Below are 26,240 nucleotides of genomic sequence, written 5' to 3'. Positions count from 1 at the left end.
GAAGTTCTATGAGTGGAACCGTCATAAGATAAAACATGATAATGGAACTAATAAAGAGTTCACGTGTAAAGAACTAGAGGGCATTGTCATGGCAAAAATTGAAAAAATATGGTCAAGATCTTCCATTCCTTCTGTTCAACATAAATGAGTGAAAGCGATGTTAAAGGCGTATCATGCATGAAATACAAAATTGTTTTTAAATCACACCCTGAAATACAGAAGAAGCAATTAGAAGAGTTTCGCCCTAAATTATTGATTGACATTTATTTCATCCTGTAAGTGTAAGAGCATCAAAGAGTGAATTTGCCCCAAATACAAAATGTATCTGTCAGAGAGAAAAGCTTCTTAATAGACCAATGAGCAACCAAAGTCCTGTAAATAACTGCTTTATACTTTGACAAACACACGGAAGGATAATACAAATACAACGCCACAACAGGCAAATTGCCCAACGAGGTGGCTGAACATCATGGATCCCCGAGCCCCTACCTACTACTGCTACACCACACATGCACCCCCCCCCCCTGGAACCCCCCAACAAATCGGTACATGCGGGAATGTGCGTGTACGTGTAGTGCAACCTGGCGTAAAGTTTGTTTCTGTGTAATGCTTGTTATGTGTAGTGCTGTCATCTGCCCCCAGTTTTACAAACTATGAGTAAAGTGTTATGGTTGAATGATTTACCGTTGTAGGACTGTTGCTCTCTGTGGCGAGACTTTTTAATGGGGAGATCGGCTCGCATTTGCACCTTGAAGTTGGGAACCACAGAAAACCAACTTCAGCCGACCACCACTGTGGGGTTCGAACCCGGATCCTCGCATCACGAGTCCGGCACTATAACCACTCGACCACCACAGCGGCAACAATACCAGTACAATACCAGTATATATACCAATACCAGTATAAAACTTTAATAATATCAGATGGAAAAATGTATAGACAGCATTCTTGAAGAGCATATTCCAATGATAATGGAACCAGCTTCTGGTACATCTGTATGCATAGAACAAGCAATCTTTGATTTCTCCTTGGAATCAGAAATATCTATGGAGTCTTTAGTGGCAGTGGGTGTGACGTGGAACTAATGTGAATGTTGGTAAATATAGAGGTGTCATAAGTCTGCTTGAAAAAAGGTTAGATAAGCCGTTGCGGTAGATTATCTGTTTACTGCATATGAATGAATTACCCTCCCAACACTTGTTGCTACATATTGACGTCAGCTCATCGGGACCCAAACATTTTCAGGGAGAATCGGCAAAGTTATAGAAATATATAGGAAAAAAAAAACTGGTGTTTCGTTTCAAGTTATTTCAATAGTTACCCAAGTTTTCTATCCAAGGTTTTAGTACAGACCAAATATATTTGTACAGAATAGTTTCAGCAGTTTCAAAAGGCCTAAGGATTTAGCAAACAAATCACCAGGGCGCACGGTAGCCCATGTCGATAAGATACTCGCCTAAAGTACCAAAGGATGTTTATTAGAGGTGTAACGAATTCGATACCCAGTTCGTCCTTATCAGAAAATTTTCCTGACATGGGTACAAAATCGGCAACATGACCACAGAAAAAGATTGCTATTGGAAGGAGTCCCCCATCAAGGGGTTAGCGTACCAACCTCTTGATAAGTTTTAAAAAAAACCTGCCGTTTGGAATCAGCAATAAATTATAGGTCCCGGTATAATTAGCCTTAATGTGCAGAAAAATGACAGTGGTGCGACAAAAATGATAAAAAAATCGCCAGGCGAAATGTCTCATGCCAGATGGCTAATTTGTGCTAATCGAATTCTATGTTTGTATGTTTTTTAGAATCTCCTTCTGAAAATTTAATAATTCTAGCAAGGTATGTTGTCAAGTTTTATGCTCCAACTTGGTTTGCTATGAAAACTTATCCTTCCTGTAAAGATAGAACACAGCACCTGTTCAAGCTCATTGCTGCAACTAGGTATTTGACCGCAAAACTGAAAGGCAAAATATATCCCGTAATTCTCAAAAAAACAATTACTCTGCACACCCTGAAAATTCATTGATCGCAATGCTGACTGACTCTGAACCGCATATCCGTGAAGTAGTAGCCCGCGGCATTCAGAAAAATAGACTCATATTTTAAAATTTGATATATCATCTTACATCGATCTCATTGACTGACAGAAGTACAGTATATCTGATCCACCAATATTGAAATCCATACCTGATGACATCCAACTGTTTGTCATCCAAAAATCATGAGAACTGCGTTTACTACGCCTGCCATGTCACACACAAACTGTTGAAAAGGTGGTCAAGACTGTTACAGAAACTTCAGCCACATCATGCAAAAAATCTGAGGGAGAAGGCTTCATAAATAATCAAAGTCTCAAAACGCTGTGCCGAAATTCAATAGCAAGAAGGATTTTCGCGCTATTTTTCGCTCATTGAACAGGAAACAAATTCGACAGGTTATACAGATCATCACTGGTCATGCTAACCTATCGAAACACCTACACAACTGTGGCTATACAGATTCACCTATTTGTCCTGCGTGTGGAGAAGAAGACGAAACTCCTCTCCATTATGTGAGACTATGTCTGTTACTACTATACAGTAGAACCTTGATTAACTGGGCTTAACAGTGTGTGTGTGAAAGTATAAAAAAAAAACAACTATTGAATATTAAGACTGGGAGATATACGTAGGAGACTACTTCTTATGGGAAAGAAAATGTATGTGAGGTAATGTAACTACTAGTACACTAGTCTTTGTCCTTTAAGGACAGCTGGTGTCTTTATTGGATTATAGGACCACCTGCCCCTAGCATGATGGTGTCACTACTGTTGCTGCTTCTTTGTGAAGGGAAAAAGAAACCCTGTGAGATAATACACCACTACATTTAGATGTGTGATACAATCCTTATTCATGAATTTGCTAAAGATATATAGAGCATCAGAATGTAGACAAAGGTTAAAATGTGGTAAGAATGAGAAATTTTGAGATTATATATATATATATATATATATATATATATATATATATATATATATAATGTTCTGGCCACTTTTATGAGACTTTTTGAAAAAAAACCACTTATGAAACCTTATGTCATTTAAAGATATACCATCAGAATGTACCCCAAGGATATAAAATACGGTAAAAATGAAACATTTTGGCTAATAATGAACCAATGTGATATTTTTCAAGGAAAAAATTGATATTCAGGCCACTTTTATTTGATTTTTTTAAAAACCACTTGGTAAAAACCAAGGTTTGAGCAATGGAAATTTTCTGCAGTAAAAATTAAAAATTTCCATAACCTGGCAACATTGCCACAATATATGTCAGTAATCAGTGCTTCTTGACTTACACAATAGTTTGTTTTTATTTCTTTTTCAAAAAATTATTTTACGATGGAATTTTCCTCACTATTTTTTTTTTACAGCATCTCTATAACTTATGCTTCTTATACTGTATCATAGATTTTTTTTATTTGGACTCGTAAGTACTTCAAGCATTTGCATGAAGATAATGTGATATCTATTGAGATAGACACTGGGTCTTCAAGGTAGTAACACTTCCTTTTTTTTCATTTCACAAATACAAACATGTAATACACAAATTCAGACATGTCATTACACGAATAGAAGCATGCAGTACACAAATCTAGACATGTTATACAAATATAACAAAAAAAAAAATGGATACATACATATTACAAACACTATGTAGCCTCAAGGGACTGAAAAGTCCTTCCAGCAAGCCTAAAGGAATAAGCTATAGAATATTTTTTTTTCTTTCTCTTGTAACAGCATTATATTTATTAGATATGTGTTTAAATGTATTTTCGCTTAACTATATATCCGAAATGTTCACAATTAAGTTGCTTTTCGTGAAGCCCAATTTTTATAATACAACCATCTACACCAGTTCTCTTCTTTATTATTATACTCTTTTGCTCTTTCAATACTTTATCTAAATGGTTCCATAATATATGCATCTGACGAAGTCAAAAATCACACGATTTATGTTTTTATTATTATTAAATGGATTTTCAGTGTGAAAAATATTTAATATCTTAGGGGCAATGAAGGAAAAGTTTTTTTTATATGTTTTATTTGGTTTTTGTACTGGACCGGGTTATATTTGGTTTTAACCAACTGGTTTTTTTCAAAAAATCAAATAAAAGTGGCCTAAATATAATTTTTTCCCTTGAAAAATATCATATTGGTTCATTATTAGCCAAAATTTTTCATTTTTTCCACATTTTATATTCTTGGGATACATTCTGATAGTATATCTTTAAATGGCAGGAGATGGTATAAGTGGTTCTTTTTCAAAAATTCTCATAAAAATGGTCTGAATATATGTATTTTTTCCATATGAAGTATCTTAGTTATTTAAAGTTATATACAGAGTCAAAATTTCTCATTCTTACATTTTCTAACCTTTGGCTAAATTCTGATGCTCTATCTTTAATAAATTCATGAATAAAGATTGCATCACACATCTAAATATAGTGGTGTATTATCTCACAGGGTTTCTTTTTCCCTTCACAAAGAAGCAGCAACAGTAGTGACACCATCATGCTAGGGACAGGTGATCCTATAATCCAATAAAGACACCAGCTGTCCTTAAAGGACAAAGACTAGTGTACTAGTTGTTACATTACCTCACATACACTTTCATTTTCTTTCCCATAAGAAGTAGCCCATCTCCTACTGTATATCTCCGTCTTAATATTCACAATAGTTGTTTTTTTTATACTTTCACACACACACTATTAAGCCCAGTTAATCAAGGTTCTACTGTATAGTAGTAACAGACATCGTCTCACATAGTGGAGAGGAGTTTAGTCTTCTTCTCCACACGCAGGACAAATAGGTGAATCTGTATAGCCACAGTTGTGTAGGTGTTTCGATAGGTTAGCATGACCAGTGATGATCTGTATAACCTGTCGAATTTGTTTCCTGTTCAATGAGAAGTTTTTTGGCAATATTCGGATGGGTTCCCAAGGCCAGATTGGCCTGTCTGCAGTCCTGCCTTGAGCTCCATTGCCGCATGTGTTTGTCTTCTATCCATTGTTTGACATCTCCTTTAATGGTTGACATCGAAACAGGATAGAAAGGTTCAGGTCCAGATAGCTTCATGTTTGCTGCCTATTTGGCTATCTGGTCTGCGAGTTCATTTCCCCGGAAATTTACGTGACCAGGAACCCAGTAAAGGTTGATGTTGTTGCTCAATGCTGCCAAGTTATTCAGCATGTCAGTGCAGTATTTTACACACAGTTGAAACTTAAGGAAGTTGTCAAGAGCCAATAGTGCTGCTTGACTGTCAGAGAAGATAACAATTTGTTTGCTATGATACCCTTTGGTAATCAGACTTTCAGCCAGTATGGCTATTGCTAATACTTCAGCTTGAAAGACTGTGGACGTTTTGCCTAGATACAAATGTATCTTATGGTAGTTGTGATCCACTCCAAAGATGCGGAAAATTGCTCCAGCCCCAGTATCAGTAATCCTAAAGCCATCGGTGTAACACTCAATAACTCCTGTTGAGATGCTATCAATTATGTTAGCCACTTCAATTCTCCTGAGTATGTGGATACCAGCGGAATATGATGTAATCAAGTCAGCGATAGAGAATCAGCCTAGTGACAATGTAAGTCTGGAATTTGTGACGAAAAGACTCGTTGATGCTGAAGCACTGATGCTGGAGAAAAGCACATCGAAAGGACAATCAATCGAGAAAAATGCTACGTCGAATTGTGATGCTGCTTTTGGTGTTTCCAAGAAGAAAGGAAACTCATAGAAATTCCAGAAATATAAACCGAAGTGCTATGGGTGCGGTCGTGTGGGCCACTTCAAGCAGGATTGTTTATTTTGGAAAGATTCCGTTGCGAAGCAGTTTGAATCGGCTGCTGTGACTTTCGCTGTCGGTGGTGTCAACAAGGGATTCTTCATCATGGATTCCGGTGCTACGTCACACATGTGTAGCAAGCGGGAATGGTTTGAAACGATGACATCATATAATGGAACTGTTGACTGTGCTTCAAAAACTGAACAGTTAAATATTCAGGGAATCGGAACCATCGTTGGTGAACTTGACGGGAGAAAGCTGACCCTGACCAACGTGCTGTATGTTCCGGAGCTCAACGGTGAGCTGATGTCTGTGAAACAAATTCAAGCAGCTGGATTTGCGGTTATCTTCTCAGAAAGTGATGTTCGTGTCCGGAAGGGAAATCAAAATTTCATCATAGCTCAACTCAACAGCAAAGGACAGTATGTAAGTGGTTTCTCTCCTCGCATAGCTTCATCGTATGTTGCTGAATGTAATGCGAAACTGTGGCATCGAAGGTTGGGTCATCCATCGAACTCGGCTGTAAAGGAACTTGGGTTTCCAGTTAAAGATTCATTTTGCAAAGTCTGTACGTTTTCCAAACAAAGCGCTGAACCGATTGGGAAAGGACCGAGGAAAAGAGAAACTGAGCCTATGGTGATGGTGCACACTGATGTTTGTGACCCGATCACTCCAGCGACCCATGAGGGTGAGAAGTATTTCATCACTTTTATTGATGATCCCTCACGGTTCATGGAAGTTCGATTGCTGAAAAAGAAAAGTGAAGTTCCTACAGAACTGATAAAATTTCTGAAGCTGAATACTTCTGTGAAGAAAATAAGATGTGGTAATGCTAGCGAATATGTTAAAGGCGAACTTATTCATTACGCAACAGAAAATGGTATCACGATTGATCCTGCTCCTCCTTATACTCCAATGTTGAACGGAGTTGCTGAACGAGCGAATCAAACTTTGCTGGACAAAGGGCGGGCCCTCATATTCGAAGCCAACTTGCCAAAACAAATGTGGGGCGAAGCAATTCGAGCTGCTGCGTACTTGAATAATCGAATTCCAAGCAATACCTTAAAGAACTGTACACCATACAAACTGAAGTTTGGATCTGATCCTGATCTAAGCAATATTCAAGTTTTTGGATGCAGTACGTACGTGCTAAGTCCTGCAGCTCTGAGAAAGAAACTGGATAAGAAATCGAAGAAAATGATCTTCGTCGGATACTCTTCAATGGGATACCGACTCATGGATCCAGAGACGAAACGTATCATAGTTTCAAGAAATGTAAAATTCAATGAAGAAAAGAAGGCCGTTATCAATGACAACATAGACGACCCGATCGATGATGCAACCGTGGAAGATAATTTCTCTTCTCAGGACAGTGATGGCGATCCAACGAAGAAGGAAAGTGACAAAAACGGCCATGTCACACCAGAACCAAGAAGATCCGAAAGAGAAACGAAACAGCCGATCCGGTATCCTGATACCTATATGGCAATGGTTGCCTGTCAAGAAACTCTTGAATACAGCGATATTCAATCGCTTTCGAAAGAGGAACAGCGACCCTGGAAGCAGGCCATGGTCAAAGAGATGAAACGCATGATCAAGAACGACGTGTGGACTCTGGAGGAAATTCCTAGAGGAAAGCGGGCTATCTCATGCAAGTGGGTCTGCAGAAAGAAACGCGATGGCAAGCACAAAGCTCGGCTTGTAGCTCGCGGTTTTATGCAGAAAGGAGGACTGGATTACAACGAAACATATTCACCAGTCATTGATATCTCGGCTTGGCGACTTGTACTCGTGGTGATACTTCAAGAGAATCTACAAGTGTTTGTATTAGATGTGAAAACCGCGTTCTTGAACGGCGACTTAAATGAAGTGATCTACATGGATCAACCTCAGGGATATGACGACGAGAGTGGCCGGAAGTGTAAGCTGAAGAAAAGTCTCTACGGATTGAGACAGAGCCCACGCCAATGGTATCAGAAATTTGACAACTTCGTGGTGAAAGTAGGTTTTATTCAATGTATTTCTGAACCGTGTATTTTTATCCGAAATTTTGATGATGCTAAGAAAATTATCATTGCTTTGTATGTAGATGATTTGTTAATTGCTGGCTCAGATAATAAGGAGCTTAAAATAATTATTGATATGTTGTCTAAAGAGTTCGAAATGTCAAAATGTGAATTAGCAACAGAATTCTTAGGTATTCATATGGAGTTCTCTTCTGATTGTTTATATCTTGATCAGAAATCCTATATTTTAAGATTGTTGCAGAAATTTAATATAAATGAATACAAACCTAGTGTTGTTCCAATGGAACCGAAATCAACATCTGCTAGTTTCATGAGTGGGAATTTGTTCGAAGGACCGTACAGAGAGCTCATAGGTTCTCTGTTGCACCTGGCTCACGTTACTCGACCCGATATTCTGTTTGCTGTCAATTGTTTGAGTCAGCTCCAAGAGCATCCAACTGATGTTGCTTTTAGTGCCTTGAAAAGGGTCCTCAGATATTTAAAGGGAACAGTTGACATGAAAATGAAATATAAAAGAAATGATTCCCCTGTTTCGAAATTGTCAGTGTATGTCGATGCAGATTGGGGAGCAAATCCCAATGATAGAAAATCAGTCTCAGGTAATATTATTATGATAAATGACTGTCCTATATCATGGTCGTGCAAGAAACAAAATTGTATTGCTTTGTCTTCTACCGAAGCAGAAGTTATTGCTATGGTAAAAGCAGTTCAAGATCTTTTGTGGTTTAAGAACGTATCTTCTGAAATAATTAATGTTGAAAATTTTGTTGTATATGAAGATAATCAATCTTGCATTAAATGTGTAACAAATGAGAATAGTCATAGTAGGCTAAAGCACTTGGACATTAAGCTCAAGTTTTTACGTGATGTTATCAAAGAAAATAATATTCATATTGAATATGTTTGTACCAAATTTCAAATTGCTGATATGCTCACGAAAGCATTGCCCAAATTTGTATTGTCTGAAAATGTGTGATTAAGGACGGGTGTTAGAAATGTAATCGCACTAGTTTATGTTATATATGTATGTGTATAGATGACGCTGCATGTCCATCAACCGGTCGTTTCTAGTTATCTGCGTAGGTGTGTATGTGCTTGTGTCCTCTCTTGTATAATAAAGAGTCTTCTTCCTGACATCGCATCGTTCGCACCTCTTTCTTTAACAGTGGCCATGGGCCCCCTTCAACAGCTGGAGGAGCGAAACGACGTCCGAGCCGGAGCAAAGCTCGGGCGGGGGACGAAGCCGTTTGCAGGGCACAGGCGAGCGTCGAACGAAGTTCGGCCTACAGGTGTAGTCACTGATTTGTATATTTCCATGCACCTATGTTAGCGATTGGACGAAGCGTTTTCTGTGCTAATGCATTGTTGAGCTACGTCTCATTTTACTTCCATCGAGCGTTGTTGCACGATATTCTGCTCACATTCACATTACAGCACCGATTTTTTAAATTCTTGACTGTGTTAAATAGCTTCTGTTGGGCCGAGGCCTAGTAACTTCAATAACATCGGAATTTATTTTTTGAGTAATTTTAATTTCTTATTGTCGTGATTCTTTTTAAAATTTGGTAGTATGAGTTTACCGTCCATTCAATTCAATTCCGCATGGATTATTTGAATTTATTACGTGCATTTTCAATTATTTCACATGTGTGTGCCTTAAGAATTATTTCTATGGGATTATTGCTGTGCGGTGGAGGATGGGAAAAAAAGGTGAGCTGTGAAAAAAAACTATTTTTATTTCCTTTTTACAGGGTTACATTAGACTCACTTCTTTGCGCCAAGAAGGGTGCTCATACTGCTTTTTCACCAGGACCTTCATATGTAGCCTTCCTCATGGCACCTCCAGCAGATCAGAGGCTTGTCTTTTCGATTTTCACGGTCGTTACTGGCACTTTACAGAAGTTCTTTCAGCTCTCTGATGATATCAGCCGTAGCATCCTCCACAACAGCACCGCAGACAACTCATTGTTCTCTCCTTGAAGCTTGATGGGCTACTTCAAACTTCATAGCATAGACCAGGACACTCTTTACGTCCTGGTATATTCTCCCAGATACACACCTGCTGGATGTCTGGGTCCTTGATGGAATCAATGAAGCATTGCAGAGTAAATCCATCCATCTATTATGTCGAGTGGGCAATCGGGATACACCAACTGTGAAAGCCTTCCAATGTCCACGGCAAGTTCTTGTAATGTCTCTCCCGCTTTCTGCTGCCTGGGAAGCATCTGGGGAAAACGTAGGTTCTTGAATCTTCTTCTCGAGTTCTAGTATCCTTTTTGAGAGCTTATCATCAATAGCATTCACCTGCACAGTGACAGAATTAATTTCTTGGGAGAGTTCTTTTACGGTGTCAACTATTCCGTCCACTCTGCTTTCAATGACAGTGATGTCTCCCTTCACTCTGGCAATCGATGTAATGATGTCTTCTTTCACTCCGGCAATCGATGTGGCAATTTCTTCTTTCCTTCCAGATATTGTTGCATTGACATCTGAGCTCGTTTACTCGATCTTATCATTCACGACAGCAACATCTCTGATTTCAGCGACGGAGGTGACATCATCCTTGACATCAGCAACGGACGTGCACACTTGTGGCCTCTATCCTGTCATTTACGACAGCAATGGAGGTGTTGACAGCGGCCATAGATTTGTTCATATCTTCCACAATGCCCAATTTCATCTGCCCCATCACAGACATCAGTTTCAGCCGTTCTCGCATCTCGTCCATCCCCATTCCTCTCGTTTTCACCATTCAAGTCCTTGAATTATCTCACTTCCGACACCAAATTTTTCCGGATAATGTCTCAAGTCCTTGAAATGATCAGAGGATGACAACATTTTCAAGAAGTCAGATTTATTCACTGAAAAGAGCTATTCACAATTATTCATAAATCGTAAGAATCTTGCATTGAGGATATAGTCCAAGAACACTCTCTCCTCTCCTGTGATCACCTCACCATTTATAGGGACAGTCAAACCTATAAATGGTGAGGTGTTTCGAGAGAAACTAATATTCCAGAAAACTTCATTTTACAATAACCAAGTTGACGGTACCTCGAGACAGGCAGAAAATCAATGTTATAGAAAAATCTGGATGTTTTGCACGGTACCTTTGCATTTTTCGTTTGACAACAGGACATCGGCAAGTTCAAGGGTATCTTAACAAATTGTGCAGCAATATTTTTCACATTATAATATACATAAATGTAAGATTTTTATTTTTTAGTTCTTTTTGTTGTCGGTAGATGGCGCTGCGGCACACAAGTGAATAAGTCGTATTGTAAAGGTTCTAGTTTTGGCAACAGTGAGTTTGCCTGGAGAAGTTGGCGGAAAGGCCACATTTTTTACTGTATCTGTGTGTGATTGTCTTGTATGTTTTGTGTGCATAATAAATGTTTAGAAAATGGAGGCTGTGTGTTTTTCTCTGTGAAGAGCCCACATACATATACAGTGTGAATCTGGCCTATCCTGCCAAAAGAAAGGGAGTGATAGACAAGCCCAAGAGGATCATGAAACACCCCACTAACCCTGTCCTATCACAAACCTGTTTTTGAGTTATGGTGGATAATCAATTATGGAAAATATATGTGTGAAGCCTAAAACTTCCATTTGTGAAGTTTCTAAGAGGGTCACACAAACTAAGCACATATTTGGAAAGAATGGAAAAAATCCTATAAGATGACATTATTTTCAAATTATCTGGATTCATTTGTAAACTACAAGCACTGAAAGATCTCTTGCGAGCACTTGATCAGCAATCTAGTTAAACACCTTGTACGAATTACATTCTAAGACCGAAATCATCCTGATTGTATGCATTTATATAACAAACTTGTTGTAAAAGTTTTTTTTTATGATTTGGAATTGGTGGTTAAAGATTTTGGCAACAATTTGATTTTGCAGAAAAAATCATATAAGGTGATATTACAGGATCATTGACATCTAGAGGATATTTGTATTTAATGGCGATCTTCAATCCCTGAGATTAGTGAAGTGAAAAATCGAATTGTTGCCAAAAATTTTATTAAAATTACTTCAACGAATGCAAATTTCAGTGATGTATTGCGAACAAAAGACTAAATTTCTCCTAAACTAGATCACAGATATGGTCTATTGTAGGCTCTTTCAAAAGCAGGTACAATGGACAAGTGTTTTTGGTGAATTTGACTGATTTTAAGCTAGAAGAGAATTTGCATAATTGACGAAAACTTTTGGCAACAATTCAATTTTGAACTTCGCCAATCTTTTAGCGCGTGTAGCAGGGCTGTCTTAAAGGCATCGTGAGGCCCTGGGCCAAGTGATTTTTTCTAAGGCCCTACCAGGCAAATTTTAAAAATTTTTCACTGGTTCTCGTTTTTGTGAGAGCCCCCCCCCCCCCTCTGCAGGCCCAGGTGGGTCCATGCTTTAAGATGGCACTGGCTTGTAGCTCACTACTAAATCTATCTATTTTGATGAAATTGGTGCGACTTTCTAGGGTTTTTTCCACTCTTTACAGATATGCGCTTAGTTTGCATGCAGACATTTTACAAATTATAGTTTTTTTCCGATTCAACTCACTTTTTTCCCCGTAATCGATTATCCACTATAACTCTAAAACGGTTTGTTATAGGACAGGGTTGATGGGGTGTTTCATGATTCTCAGTTGAACTTCAGCGGACAAAAGACCAAATTTCTCTTGAACAAGAACACAGATATGGTTTATTGCAGACTGACTCTTTAGAAAGTTAGTGCAATGCACAAGTTTTAGGTAAATTTGACCGATTGTAGCCAGAAGGGTATTTGCATAATTGGTGATAAAAAAATTTGGCAACAATTTCATTCTGAGCTTTGCCAATCTTTCAGTGCTTATAGCTCATGAATAAATCCAGGAGTGGTGGGGTGTTTGATGATCCACTTGGGTGCATTTATCACTTCCTTTTGTTTGGCAGAATAGGTCGAACTCACCCTGTATATACGTTTTAACAATAATTTTTTTGTTGTAAGTATGGGATAAAAGCACATATTCTGTGATATAATTCCATATGAAAAAAATGTAAACAAATAAGCCTTTTGCTTGGTTTTTATGACAATCCGAATGTAAAGGAAGCCAGTCTATTTGGTTCATGCACGAGATTGAAAAGTACAAAAAAATCATGAAGTTACAGAGATTTAGAGCTCTTTATTAGTTTAGCGTGAAATACTAAGTAAACAACGCATAATAAGACTAACAAACTTCCGGACACATCTATCCTTCGGGAAGACTTTGATATCTGTCTGAGAGATGTGGAGTGGTGTGTTTGTGTCTGGTCCTACAGCGTTCAATAGAGGAATCTGTTTCGTAGTAGAAAAAACTACCTGTCCATCAAGTGCTGTGTGATTTCCAGTGTACGCCAATTTAAATCATAATTTAAATCACTTGATTTAAAAAATAAATTAAAAATCATTGATTTTTACATTGTTATTCCTTTACATAACTTCAATGATAGTGAAGTAACCTGGTATGGTACTCATGTTACTGAAAAGCGATAAATAGAGTCTGGAAGTTTAGGCACTAAAAATTGTCGAAATAGACAGGCAAAAAGACACTAAAAATGCCTAAAATAAACACTACAAAAAGACATTTATAATTTATAGAAAAAAGGAAAGATAACTAAAACTAAGGTATTAAGAATCTAAAGACTAGCTGAAAAATTGGTTGCATCCAATTCCCTCTACTTCTTTAATTATGGTTTATAATAACTGCATTATAATCATGATTGGCAGTTTTTGATAGTTTAAACTGTCATGTCAAAAACACCAAATACTGCTTTTCAATATAAAAATTCCCATTGGAAATACACACGTTAATTGCATTTAATTAATGCACACGTTAATTGTAAATCGAAATCATATTTCCTTTAAAATATTTTTTTCAACTAAACAGTATTCCGACAACTTAAGGTATCAACTGATGCCTTGAAATTCTCTCGCCTTTACGCCTCTTATAACGAGGTAAGTTTTATCGAGAAATTTATTTCAAATTCATTTCTGGTTTTCCAGAGCCAGACAAATAACAAGCTGAGTTTCTCCTTTCCAGAAAAATTACTGTACCTCAATACAACACAATGCACATTTGCCCCTTGTGAAAGAGTACATTGTTGCTAGTATCAAAATCCCTTTCCTCGTCCGTTCCCTTAATTTTTTTTGAATATATCTCTTATCAAAGTATGACTCAAAAGCTTGATGCCACATCAACTTTTACTGCTGGATTGGCTGATTAATTTTAAGCTTTAATTCACTGAAGCTTAAGTTTCTGTCACCAGGGTGCGCTCTCACTTAAGCCTAAAGTTGGACAAATCCCAGGAGTGAGGTCACCGTGGCAACTAAAAAAACAGTATTGGTGCCTAAAATTTTCCAAATGTAGTTGCTAAATTGGACTAAAGGTGACATTTTCCAATTTCATTGTGATACATCTTTTAACATGGGTGAAGTAAAAGAAAACGTTATTTATAGGATAGACCTTTCCTTGAGCTCTTGAGATTCAGCTGGAGCCTTAATATTTTTTCAATAAATCAAACCCCTGCTTATGCTGTCCCTGGCATATTGCCCTCACATCCTGTAGCGGGGCCCCTACTGCAGTTAATTTATAGCATGAAAAAGCAAAAAAATTACAATAACCGTCCCAGGCCCTGTCAGACCCCCCTATGTGGGGGCCATGGTCCCTGGAATTTTTCAAGGCATGCACCCAGTTATAGGTTTTTCTCTTTCTCAATTAGTACACCACTTAATTGATGCCGGAAAAGTGGGGAGAAGGTCCATTTCCTATATCTCAGTCAATGCATGAAAAATAACTGGGAAACCGCAGCACAGTTCATCGAAATGGCCAATGTTTGCTAAGGAAGAATGTTACATCTGATCCTCCAACGCACGAATGCGTGTAAATGACCATCAGTTCAAAGCAATAATGATGTGTATCATATTTTAAATGCTTCTATTATAGACAGTATTTCATGCAGTTTTTCCTTAATGTTGTTAAAAAATAGTGGTGCAAGCATTGACAACATATGGAAATAAAGCAATCAAACAATTCGGTTGCGATTTAAGAAAACTTATTTAGCACTAAATCGACTTTGATTGGTGATCGAAGAGCTTGAAATAAGTTTGGATGGCGCTCGCTGATGCGGAGCCGGATTTTAAAGCCACGTGTACTACGTGGTCACCACATACATAACAAAATCACAGAAATGCCCAACTTACTTCCTTGATGTTCCCAAAACGGGACGGTACCATCTTTTTGAGCTAAATACGGGCCTTTGAAACTGTACTTGTACTCGAATTTTGCGTGCGGAAGTTCGCAATTAACACCAATTACGCTCACGCACAGCAATATTAACCACATATTGAACATATATAGTTAATGGTTTCCACACACGCGTCAACACCGGGTGGACCTGCTGCTACGTATGCTGGTTTGAGATGACACGCCGCCAACCAAAACTTTGGCGCTTTTTATCTTCCTAATAGAACTTTTCTGTCCACCCATATCACCACGCCACCATACAAAAGGAGAAAAAAACACCTTTATATAAGCTGACCACATTTCTTCGAAAGAAATACGAGGAAGTTGGGATTTCAAATACGGGACATCACCGAAAATGTTGGTAAAAGTTAGGACCATACGTCCCGTATTTCCCGGGACAGTCCCGGTTTTCTTTCTTTTTCTGGCCGTCCCGACATTTTTACAAAAGTGTCCCGGGTTTTTCCCGTTTTTTACATGACGACTACTTCGATTTTTATTCTTCATTCAAGTCAAAGATTGAAATTATTTTTCAACTCAAATTATATTATGATAATTACAACTATCAATAAGAACATTAATCTCCTACATTTGTCTTCTTGAACGTTTTACATCGTGTAATTCATTTTAATCCACTGTAATTTGCAGCAACGCTTCTTTCCCACCATTGCCATTTTTCCGTAAACTCAGCAATATTTGTGAACTTCGCCAATTGTAGCCAAGACAAACGCCAAAAATGCACAATGTCCCGTATTTTCCCGTATTCGGGATCCCAATTTCCGTATTTCTCTCGAGAAAATATGGTCAGCCTACTAAAAGTAATTGCCAAATCCAGCTAAATTCATCAAAAAGTCGCCAAACGTGGGAAACAAATCACAATTGCAAATTGCGATGGATTAAAATGGATTCCACGAAATAAAACGTTCACCACATTTGAATCGCTAACGGCCGTATTCACCAACACAGTTTCAACTGCAATCGCAGGTTAAACGATCAGCGATCGACACGGTTGGTTAAAATCCTTAATTTAACCAATCCGTTTCGATCTTCAATCCTTCCACCTGCGATTTCAGTTGAAACTGTGTTGGTGAATACCAGAGGAGAAATACAGTAGAGTGAGGGAAACCAACACCTCCTATAACTACAAGGCCTTCCCACAGCTAGAACTCCTTAATACATGAAGGTGTCTTATCCACAGCCAAAGCGCTTGGAGAGCCTCTTCAAGCGCTTTGCCCACAGCTAGATGCTACGTAAGTGACGTCATCAAAAGTCGTCGACTCGGTGTGCGTGTAGAAACATGTTTGATCGTGAAAGCGCCGGGTTTGAAAGGCGTCCATGCTTTTGACGGCCTCTCTGAAAATAGTAGAAATATTTGGTCATTTGTTTTTTCGCTAAAGAGAATATGCCTCATAAATGCGTTGCTCCAAATTGTCGAGGCAATTATGACAAAAGTGTCAACTTTCCAAATCCCAAAAAATGCTAAGCAGCGCAAACAATGGATTCAAGCTCTCAAAAGAGAAGATGACTTCATACCATCTACAAGTTAGAGGGTAAGTGTTGAATTTACGTTTGCTAGATTTTTTTTATAATTGAGCTAAGATTTAATTCGTTAAGTGATTGTAACATTCACAGGTCATATTAGTTGGCAAATAATATTAAAATGTGTTAAAATAATGAGATATGCGATACATAGCCTACAGCAAGAGCTTACCAAAGCCGGACATGTTTTGTCAAGTAATGACAAAATTTTGAAATGATTGTTTTAATTCTAAATCAATATTCATGTATCCCCACCCCTTTCTTATTGGGCTTTGCCTGTTGAGATGTTGATGATTAATAAATAAGCATTTAGTTGTTAGTTAATTTCTAGTCCAACGTTTATTTAGATATCTATAGAGAGGATATAATCCTATATTATTATCAGATGATGTGCCTCTGAGCGTCCCTTATTTAGAGGTTCTGTCATGTATATAATATATATATAATTATTAACGTACTTAGGACAAGATTTTTTTGCATATGTTATTAAAAGGGAGATTTTTTTGACTTACAAATCTCCTAGATATATATAAGCATTTATGACCTGAAAACAATTATGTGGTCTTAAAGTTTAAAAATATGATTATATTATTTCATATTTTCCCTCATTTTACTGCTCCTTAAATTATTCAATTAAAAATGGAAACTGCATTATTATTTTTAAAATCAAATTTGATTAGAATCAATAATAAAAAAATCATGTGAACAGAAAAACAACCAAGATCAAAGATCCCATACTGGTTATTACAATGGGGAAAATTTTTAAATTATTAATTTCAAATTTTTCATAGATACACTTTCAAATATCTTTAAATTAAAACCGTTGGATTTTTATAAGCAGTTGTTATTTGCATTTGTTTCTTAAAATTCCAAAATTTTTCTTACAGGTATGTGAACTACATTTTATTCCATCAGATGTCATAAGGGAAGTCTCTCATTATGATGAAAATACTGGAGTGTTATTGAAGGCACCTCTGAAGTATCCAAAATTGAAAAAAGGTGCAATACCGAGAGTGTTTCCAAACTGTCCATCCTACCTTACAAATACTCCTTCCCATAGAGAAAGCCCGGAAAAGAAACGTTCCAGAGTGGAGATGGCTAACTTACAACGAGTGATAGAGGAGAGCAACACCAGTAAAACTGAATTTGATGTAAAACATAAGTGCTTAGACCTTATAGCTGTGAAACAGAAACTCCATCTCATTGAAGTCGGTGTAAATTGGTCGATATTGTGCAAAGAAGAATGTATCATATTTTTTCAGATGGACTTTTCTGCTGCTCCCAAAATAGTTCGTTCCTTAGTTGTGAATAATTTAATGGATATTACTTATTACTTTCAAGATGTATCAATAAAATCAATTGGTAAGTTCGAATTTCCTTTTAAGATTGATAGCATTTTACTCATTGATGATGTCTTGAAATGTATCACTTCAGCTGCCATAAATCCCATGCCTTCAAATACATGCAATGAATTAATTGCTCTTTTGAATAAGTTACAAAATGAATTGCGTGTTGAAAGGAAATGCAGTATAAATTTCATTATAAGAACAGATAAGATTATTGCTCTTGGAAAAACAAAAATTTACATATTCTCCTGAGTTATTGATATTTTCCTCTTTGTTGTATTCAATATCACCTCATTCTTACAAGTATTTACGTAACTCAAAATTAATTATATTACCGCATCCTAATACCCTCCAAAGATTATGTAGTTCATTTAATTTCAACCCTTTGTATGAACAGTTCGATGCAAATTTTCTTATGCCAAACAACGTTATGGATCTCTCACTGACAGTGAGAGGGGATGTGGGACATCCAATTTTATGAAAAAATGACCTCAAATTACAATTGGTAGAGGTACGAGATACTTGAGGAGACGAAAAAGAGGGAGAAATTGGAAATACCTGAGTCATATCAGTCCACTTATCATCATCATCAGGAAGAGGGGAATCATTTGTCAATGAATTTTTATAGTCAGTGGTGGACATATGAGACACGGTACAGTTCTGTGGTCTATGTTTTCCCAAGCAAGACACACATGAAGAAACAAATGCTTTCGTCAGCTTTACGATGTCAGGAAACCAATGCTTTTGTCGAAGACGAAGGAGTGTTCGTGAATGTCTAGCATGTGCAGGTGATGAAACACCATGCGACAATGATAAAGCATCTGGAACAAATGACTTGGGAAGAACAGTTTTCACTTTACTCGGTTTCGCTTTAGATGAAACACACAAGACGTCATTGTGATGAAAGAATGTAATGTTCTGGTAACGTCTTGGCAAGTGTTTGTTGTTTGCATTACAGTCCTTGATGTGTTGACAAAACTCATCTTCACTTTGAGCTTGTTGCAGGTCTTCAAGCGAGTGATTCGGTACGAGATGTACTGAAGTTGCTTCCGAAACAGGAAATTTCTCTGGTAACGCAACACTGGCAGACGTGTTGTGTTCTTCAGGAACATGTAGAACATGAACAACATGCGAAACTTGGTTCAAGTAACAGGTACCATTGAAGACCATAGAAGATTGCAGAGGTTCCGCCACTGAGACAGGAATGAATAGTTCAGTGTGGCGAGGACTAACAATGTCTCTCTTGGTGCAAGCGACAGAAGTTTTAACAGATGGCACTGGTTGAGGAATGGTCAATGACAGTCCATCTTTACTGAATTTGAATGCAGCAGCTTGTGCACTTAGGAAGTCCACACCAAGAATAGCCTCATAGTACGGACAAGCACTGCGTGGTATGACAAAAAATGTGTGGGAGAAATGACGATCTTTCATGTCAAAATGTAGAGGAATTTTATGTCGAATCACGATTGGTTCGCCGGTGACACCAGTCATTCGCACTGCTGGAGTTACAGCTTGATATTTACGAGTCAGTTTGGACTTTTGACACCACTCGTCTGTAACTAGTGACATAGCAGCACCTGTGTCTACGAGACATGGCAAAGTCAGTTCGTGGATTTGAACATTGACAATCGGAAGTTCAGGAGTTGAGGAAGGACTCTCAGCAGCGACCATGTTGAAGCTGACACGCTTTGGACGGATAGACGGCTAGTTGTCTCGTTGACGACCAGACTGAGAATTTGACTCCGACTCTCTGGTATTTCCATGAGAAGAACGAAATGAGGAATTTCGACGCCAATTAGAATTGTTATTTCCAGAATTGAAGGAATTTTGAGATGATCGTGGAAAATTACTCTGAGAACGAAAAGAATGATTTTGTTTTCGACATACCCTGTATGAGTGACCAGGAATTCCACAATTAAAACAGATGAGGCGAAGAGAAGTCTGAAGAGAACGTGTGTGCCTCGTTTGTGGTTCAGGAAATTTTTGTGTTACTTGCAGTTTTTGCAATTGTTCCTCGAGAGAAGAAATTCTGTTCAGAAGTGTGGGAACAAGTGAATCTGAAAGTGAAGGTGCCTGTGATGGCATAATGTTTTCCTTAGAGGAAGAAGAAACCCATGCAGGTTTAGAACTAGCCTGCTCGATACGGTAGGCTAAGTCAACTGCCTCTCGAAAGGTTGCTGAAGTGTGTCACGATAATTTGTTATGGCCACCGGTTCATTCGGTGTGACCTGAATAGCATGTCGAGCTAGTGACTCAAGACGATCAGCAAAATCTCTGACTTTCTCAGAATCTGATTGTGTTGTTGTTGTCAATTGAGACAACACTATCTCAGGTCTGTCAGATGAAGAAAATCTGTCTATTACATGAGTACGGAATTGTTCATAGGTCATAGAGTCTATCAAGTGAGAGCTTGACTGAATGTGAGCAAGTACAGCTCCAGAACATTTCTGTAATGCAATCTCTTTCTTAGTATGAGCATCCCAATTCGCCAAGGCTGATGCACGATCAATTCTTGAAAAAAAATCAGTCACTGTCAAACCTGAATTTGTTCCATCAAATACGGGTATGAAATTGTAAGTGCCTACTATGATTGGAAACATGTTAAACTGCTGGACATTCTGAGCTTGGGCTTCCTCGTGAGCCATGATGTAGTGTGAAAAAGAAAAAAAAAATTAGCCGACTCTCAATAAACACGTAAGGAGCAAATGTGTAAAAAAATATGAAAAAAGAAAAATTGTGTAAGGTATCTCGCCTGGAAAAGTGTACAGGCGGCAGCCTTTACCGTTTTAAGAACGATAGAGGGGACGAGAAAGAGGAGGATCACACGTCAAATATTTAGTGGTTGTGACCACTACAAGAACAAAATATAGAGTCCTCTCAAATCCAAAATGTACCTCAATGTTTGTGAATTTATACAAGTCAGTGTGAAATTATCCCTATGTGTATATAAAAAAAATCTGATTGGGAACCAATCGGCTAAACAGTGATCACGAAACAACACAACCAACGAAACACGAATAAAATTTTCCAACGAAGACATGACACGAGTTGCGAGGGAGGAGACAACGAGGAAGAAAACAAAAAAGCGAAGCGTGTCCTTGAAACAAATAGTGCGATCGTCCCTCAGAAGGAGAAAAAAAACGAGTTTTCCCTCACACATAGACTCATCCAAAAAGGAAATAGAAATGGCGCTCAGGTTTAAGTCTTGACAATTCAACTCAATCAAGAGAATCAAATCATACATTTAACAAGAAAACAACAAACAGCGGAAAAAAACAATCATATTAGTTTGTTTTTTTTTACCAATTATGTAAACTATGGAAAAATACGCTAGCACAAATACGTTACAACGATTGAAAAATAATAATTACGACAGTTCAGTATAGTTACGCCAAGTTAATCCTGACAATATTTAAGTGCCACACAACCCAAATACACCACAGATTCGCCGGTCGACGGCACCACTATATGTTGAAGCTGTAACTTACGATATTTTTGATATTGCATGGAAATCATGAACAGGACATTGCGAAAATAATAATAACCTTTCCGATTAGAGAATTACTATTTAATTTTATTCATTCATTGAAAATACTTCGACACGGTGCATTACACTAAACTCGATACAATTTATATTCAACATGGACACTCTCACTCCACCAAAATACAACAAAAGAAAGGTCACACAATAATTATATATAGTTTGAATCACTCACCGTCATCTCAGGGCAAAGTTTCTTGCATCCCCTACATTGATGGATCTCAACCCGGGGTTAGGAGGAGAGAGAGAGTAAATTAACGACTCTTCAAACGCGACATGTTGGTCGATCAACCTCCAGCAATACTCTCTGGCAAAAGCCTCGTGTGTTCCCAAACCAAGTTGGTGAAGAACCTCTGCCATTGGTCAAAGGCAATCCACTGATTTCTGTAAGGGGTTTTCATTGGCCCAGAGGCACAATGTCTGTCTGTAGAGTTGTGATTGTGTTATGTAATACGTACTTATTCGGTGCTCAAGTGCGTCTTAGAAATACCTGGTGAGGGAAAGGAGAGCACACGTGTTGCATCCCATGTATGTATGTATGTATGTATGATATGTGGTTTCTCAAAGAGAAGACGAGAGGGGAGAGAGTGTGTGTAAGGTGCACTCGTGACACAAGCACATCATGTGTTTCCGATGCCAGCGGTGGGAACACCATTCTTCAGGATGCAATGCACCCGAGAGGTGCGTAAAATGCATTAAGCAACACGCAACAAGAGACTGTCCGAACGTAAGCGGGGTCAACCAACCTCAGTACGTAAACTGTCACAAGTTCCACACAGCGAACTTTAAAAACTGTGTATTCCCTCCATACAGTAAAAGCTTCAAACTAGCAGAGAAGGCGAAGCGCCCGAAACCCACCAAGGGTATCCAGAGTGCAGCGGAACCGACTCCAACGCCAGTAGTTGTAATTCCGACAACAACTGAAATATCTACATCTTACTCGCCAGACACCAGTCTGGACGACGAAGAAACCGATCCAATGGACTTGCTTAAACTGGCCTTCCAGGACGTAATGGTCAAACTTACTGACGAAGATGGGCTCTCCAGAAACGATGCCATCCTCGAGATCCGACAGACTCTCTTCACCACCCAAGAATGGGTGAAGGCAGTGCTTTCAACTCTAGAGAACCAGAAAGCTATGGAAAATTTCGAACGGCGGTTGAGGGAAAGACGCCGACAAAATTTGTCGAAGCAATCCAACGCTTAATCCCTGGCAACTAGTCTCCGGCCGGACCCTCCCTCTTTTTTCCTTCCCCTCTCTTTTTGTAGAAATGTTTTTTTCCTCTCTTTTTCTAAATGTCTTTTTTTTTTAATCTTATTTTTTATTCTTCCCTCTTCTTGCAAAAAATTCAAAAAAATCAAAAAATTTTGAAAAAAAAAATCTCTCTATTTCTCTTGTTATTCCTTTCACCACTGGACTTTGTTTTTTCCTGCTATCATTCTCTTTCACAGGTCAACAGCCAATCCAGCGAAGGCGAGCTCCTGGTCAATGGCGTTCCGCTGTTGGACTTCGGCTATTTTCTCTTTTTTCATTTCAGGTGCTGTTAGGACTCGGCGGCATTTTGCTCGCGAAAAGATTTTAAATGGCTGGAACTTGAACTCCCAAATTTGTCCCTACACCTCATCTTACACACACTTTTTCACACATTCACATACACGCTCCAAAATAGGCCACTCTCTTAGTGGCCCGCTTCTAAGACCAGAAGAACGGACATAAAAAATTGCGCCGCGGAACTGGCAAATCAATTTTAATTCAGTTCAGTTCAGCTTATTCATTGACAAAACTTCCAATAACCAAAGTAAAAAGCATGACTTGAATAAAACAAAAAATACATCCCAATGGAGTATAACAACTTTTGGGACCAGAGTTTTAGTGCACCAACCATTAACTCATTACCCAAGTTGTCGCCTAACGTCAATAAAAACGTTTTTTGGAAGTCATAAAATGTCTCAAACATGACGTGATAAAATGGTCATTATGTCCAATTTGGAAACGTCAAAAAATGACCATTTGCCAATAGTTAGACTTTCAGAAGATAGATGGCGCTATTCGAAGAGACGGAGAAAAAAATATAACGTTCAGGCGCAGGTCGGGCTCGAATCCAGTGCGTTCGCCTCTATGTATCTCACGTCACGCCTTTACCGATCGCGCTGTTATTTAATAAAGTAAAAGTATTGATTAGTTATATTACACACCGTTCAATTTCTTGCTGAGTTTAGCTGATGACAGTTATTTTTTCGTTTTCTTTTATTTTTTTATATAATTATTTGCGTTATTTATAATTATTGAAAAAAAAAGATTTTAAAAAAATCATTTTTTTAGTCAACGTACTCGTCAAAGAATTCGTTGCATCTTTTTCAATTGTTGCCAGATTTCACAGATCCTCTGATCTGCCGTAAAAAAACATGATATGGATGCAATTATAATTTATATAACTTGTTGATAAATTTATATGAACAATTACAATTGAAAAATTTTGCATTTCCATCCAAAACAAAATTGCAATTAAAAGTACTTCATTTATCTTGTGACAATCAGTAACGAATAGGCCTAGGGTAATTTTGAAACACCCTCTGCAATGAACATTTTGCATAATTTTGATCCGGAACAGAATTTTTCAGTTGGAAAGAAATTCGTGATTTACACTGCTCAAAACAATTAAGGGGAGCAAGCAAAAAAAGTGAAGAAAACCGTGCGAGACAGCCACGTATTGGCATACAATGGATAGTACACGCGTATCAATGCGCAATACAGAAAAAAGACGTAAAAAAATTTGGAATTAAGCTTTAATTCTTTGAAAATATGGAAAAAACATGAAAAGATGATTTTAGGCAACAATTTGGTTACGTGTAAACGATAAAAAAAAGTACTGTTTAGACATGATGCATGAGTTTTAATAGGGCGTGTGGTCTCATCGAACAGCTAAGACTGCTGCACACCTGTTTGCCATGGATGCGATGAGGTTATCGATCAGACTTTGCGGAATACTGTTCCACTCCTCAAGAAGTGCAATCTGCAAGTCTCGGACAGTAACAGGCGGCCTTGGTCGCGCAGCAATGCGTCGTCCGAGCATGTCCCAAACATGCTCTATGCGGTCGGGCATTATCATCCTGGAAAACAAAGGAATCTCCAATGGCTCCAGCGTAAGGGATGACATGAGGTCGCACTATCTCGTCTGCATACCTTCGGGCCGTCAAAGTGCCATTCCGAATGATATGCAGGTCCGTACGTCCGCCTATGCTGATTCCTCCCCATACCATCCAACCAGCTCGTCTGTATTGTGACCTTTCACGAACGAATGAGGGGTTATTTCGAGTGCCCGTCCCTCCATACCAGAACACGTCGGGTGTCGCACTCCAGACTGAATCGGGACTCGTCTGTAAACAGCACTTGGCTCCAATCATGTTGCTCCCAATCTCGATGTTCAGCAGCCTATCTTCTTCGGGCCGCACGGTGGCGTGGGGTCAACGGAATGCAGACCATTGGCCTACGTGCATAGAGCCCTCCCTCATGAAGCCGATTACGTACTGTTTGGCTGGACACCCTTCGTCCTGTTGCCAAGAGCAACCGTCTTTGCAGCTGCGTAGCATTCTCTGTTCTGTTTCGATGGGCTGTTAACCGTATATACCGGTCATCAGTTGCTGTAGTGGCGCGTGGCCGACCTTGCACTGGTCGACGTCTAACATTTCCTGTTTCTTGGAATCGATTCCACAGCCTTGCAACAACACTTCTGGCGACTCCAACAGCGTCCGCGACACTACGTTGTGTTTGCCCGGATTCCAGTCTGCCTATAACACGCCATGCCATGGATTCCGGTAAATCACGTTGTTGAGACATCCTCAAGTCACCTTGTCTCAAAAAAAAAAATACTGCGCAATCGAATTTCACAGTTACGGCAGTAAAACAGACGGTTCTGCAACAACCCGATTTCTGCCCTTATCTCCTTTTTCTGGTTTTTGACGTCATGAACTTTGATTTGCATATGAAGTTTTCTTCTTCAGTTTCCTGCTAGGCTTTAAATTATGGATGATTCATTTTATGTTACTTATCGGTATACGTCTTTGCGTAATTTTGTTAAAACCATGTGCTCCCCTAATTGTTTTGAGCAGTGTATATGACGCAAAATCATTTACGCCATAAAAAATCACGTCATTTCATGACCTTCATGGCTAATAAGGTCATGAAATGACCTGATATTTCATTAAGGTCATCAAGAATCACGTTATTTCCTGACCTTTATTATTCGTGGTCATTAAATGACTTTGAAATGACGTGATTTTTTTTTACTGACGTCATTCAGAGAAAATGACCAAATTTTCACGTCATATTTGACGTCAGGCGATTACTTGCGTAGAGGCAACCGAAAGAGGAGTACTTTTGATCCCCGTCTAATAGAAAGTTTGTATAGTATGAAAAGCCTAAATAAAGTTTGTTTCATTGAGTACATTTGTTTTTTTATGTGTTTTCCCGAGACTTTTCATTAGAGAATTGGGGTTCTAAAATGTTTAATTGTAAAAAGGGGTCATGTCTGTATCAGATTTTACTCTCTCGTGGCTATTCTTATAATAATAAGTAATAAAAATTTAAAATCCTCTCTCAGGGCTTCTTTAAAAGTATTCCACTGCACTTAAATTTTTTACTAAAAAAAAATTTTTAGAGATGATATACGTTTTTTACCTCTCCTGAAAACTTGAGAAAATGTGAC

The 26,240-nt window shown here is 38.4% G+C and overlaps 1 protein-coding gene across 1 annotated transcript in view; it reads right to left on the bottom strand.

The window, feature by feature from the left end:
* The window catches only part of ergic53 (lectin, mannose binding protein ergic53), a 199,172-nt gene extending 183,867 nt beyond the window's left edge, over positions 1–15,305 (bottom strand). The window contains exon 1 of the mRNA XM_089236553.1: positions 15,069–15,305. Coding sequence (XP_089092679.1) covers positions 15,069–15,219 — 151 coding nt within the window. The 5' untranslated portion in view covers positions 15,220–15,305. The remainder of the gene's footprint in view (positions 1–15,068) is intronic.
* Between the last annotated feature and the right edge of the window lie 10,935 nt (positions 15,306–26,240).

This window comes from Pholcus phalangioides, unplaced genomic scaffold (genome assembly GCF_987345545.1).
Source record: "Pholcus phalangioides strain wild (caught in Gottingen) unplaced genomic scaffold, Ppha-v1.0 ptg000009l_1, whole genome shotgun sequence".
Taxonomy (NCBI): domain Eukaryota; kingdom Metazoa; phylum Arthropoda; class Arachnida; order Araneae; family Pholcidae; genus Pholcus; species Pholcus phalangioides.
The sequence above is the reverse complement of the archived record's forward strand: the minus strand, read 5'-3'. Positions and strand labels throughout refer to the sequence as shown.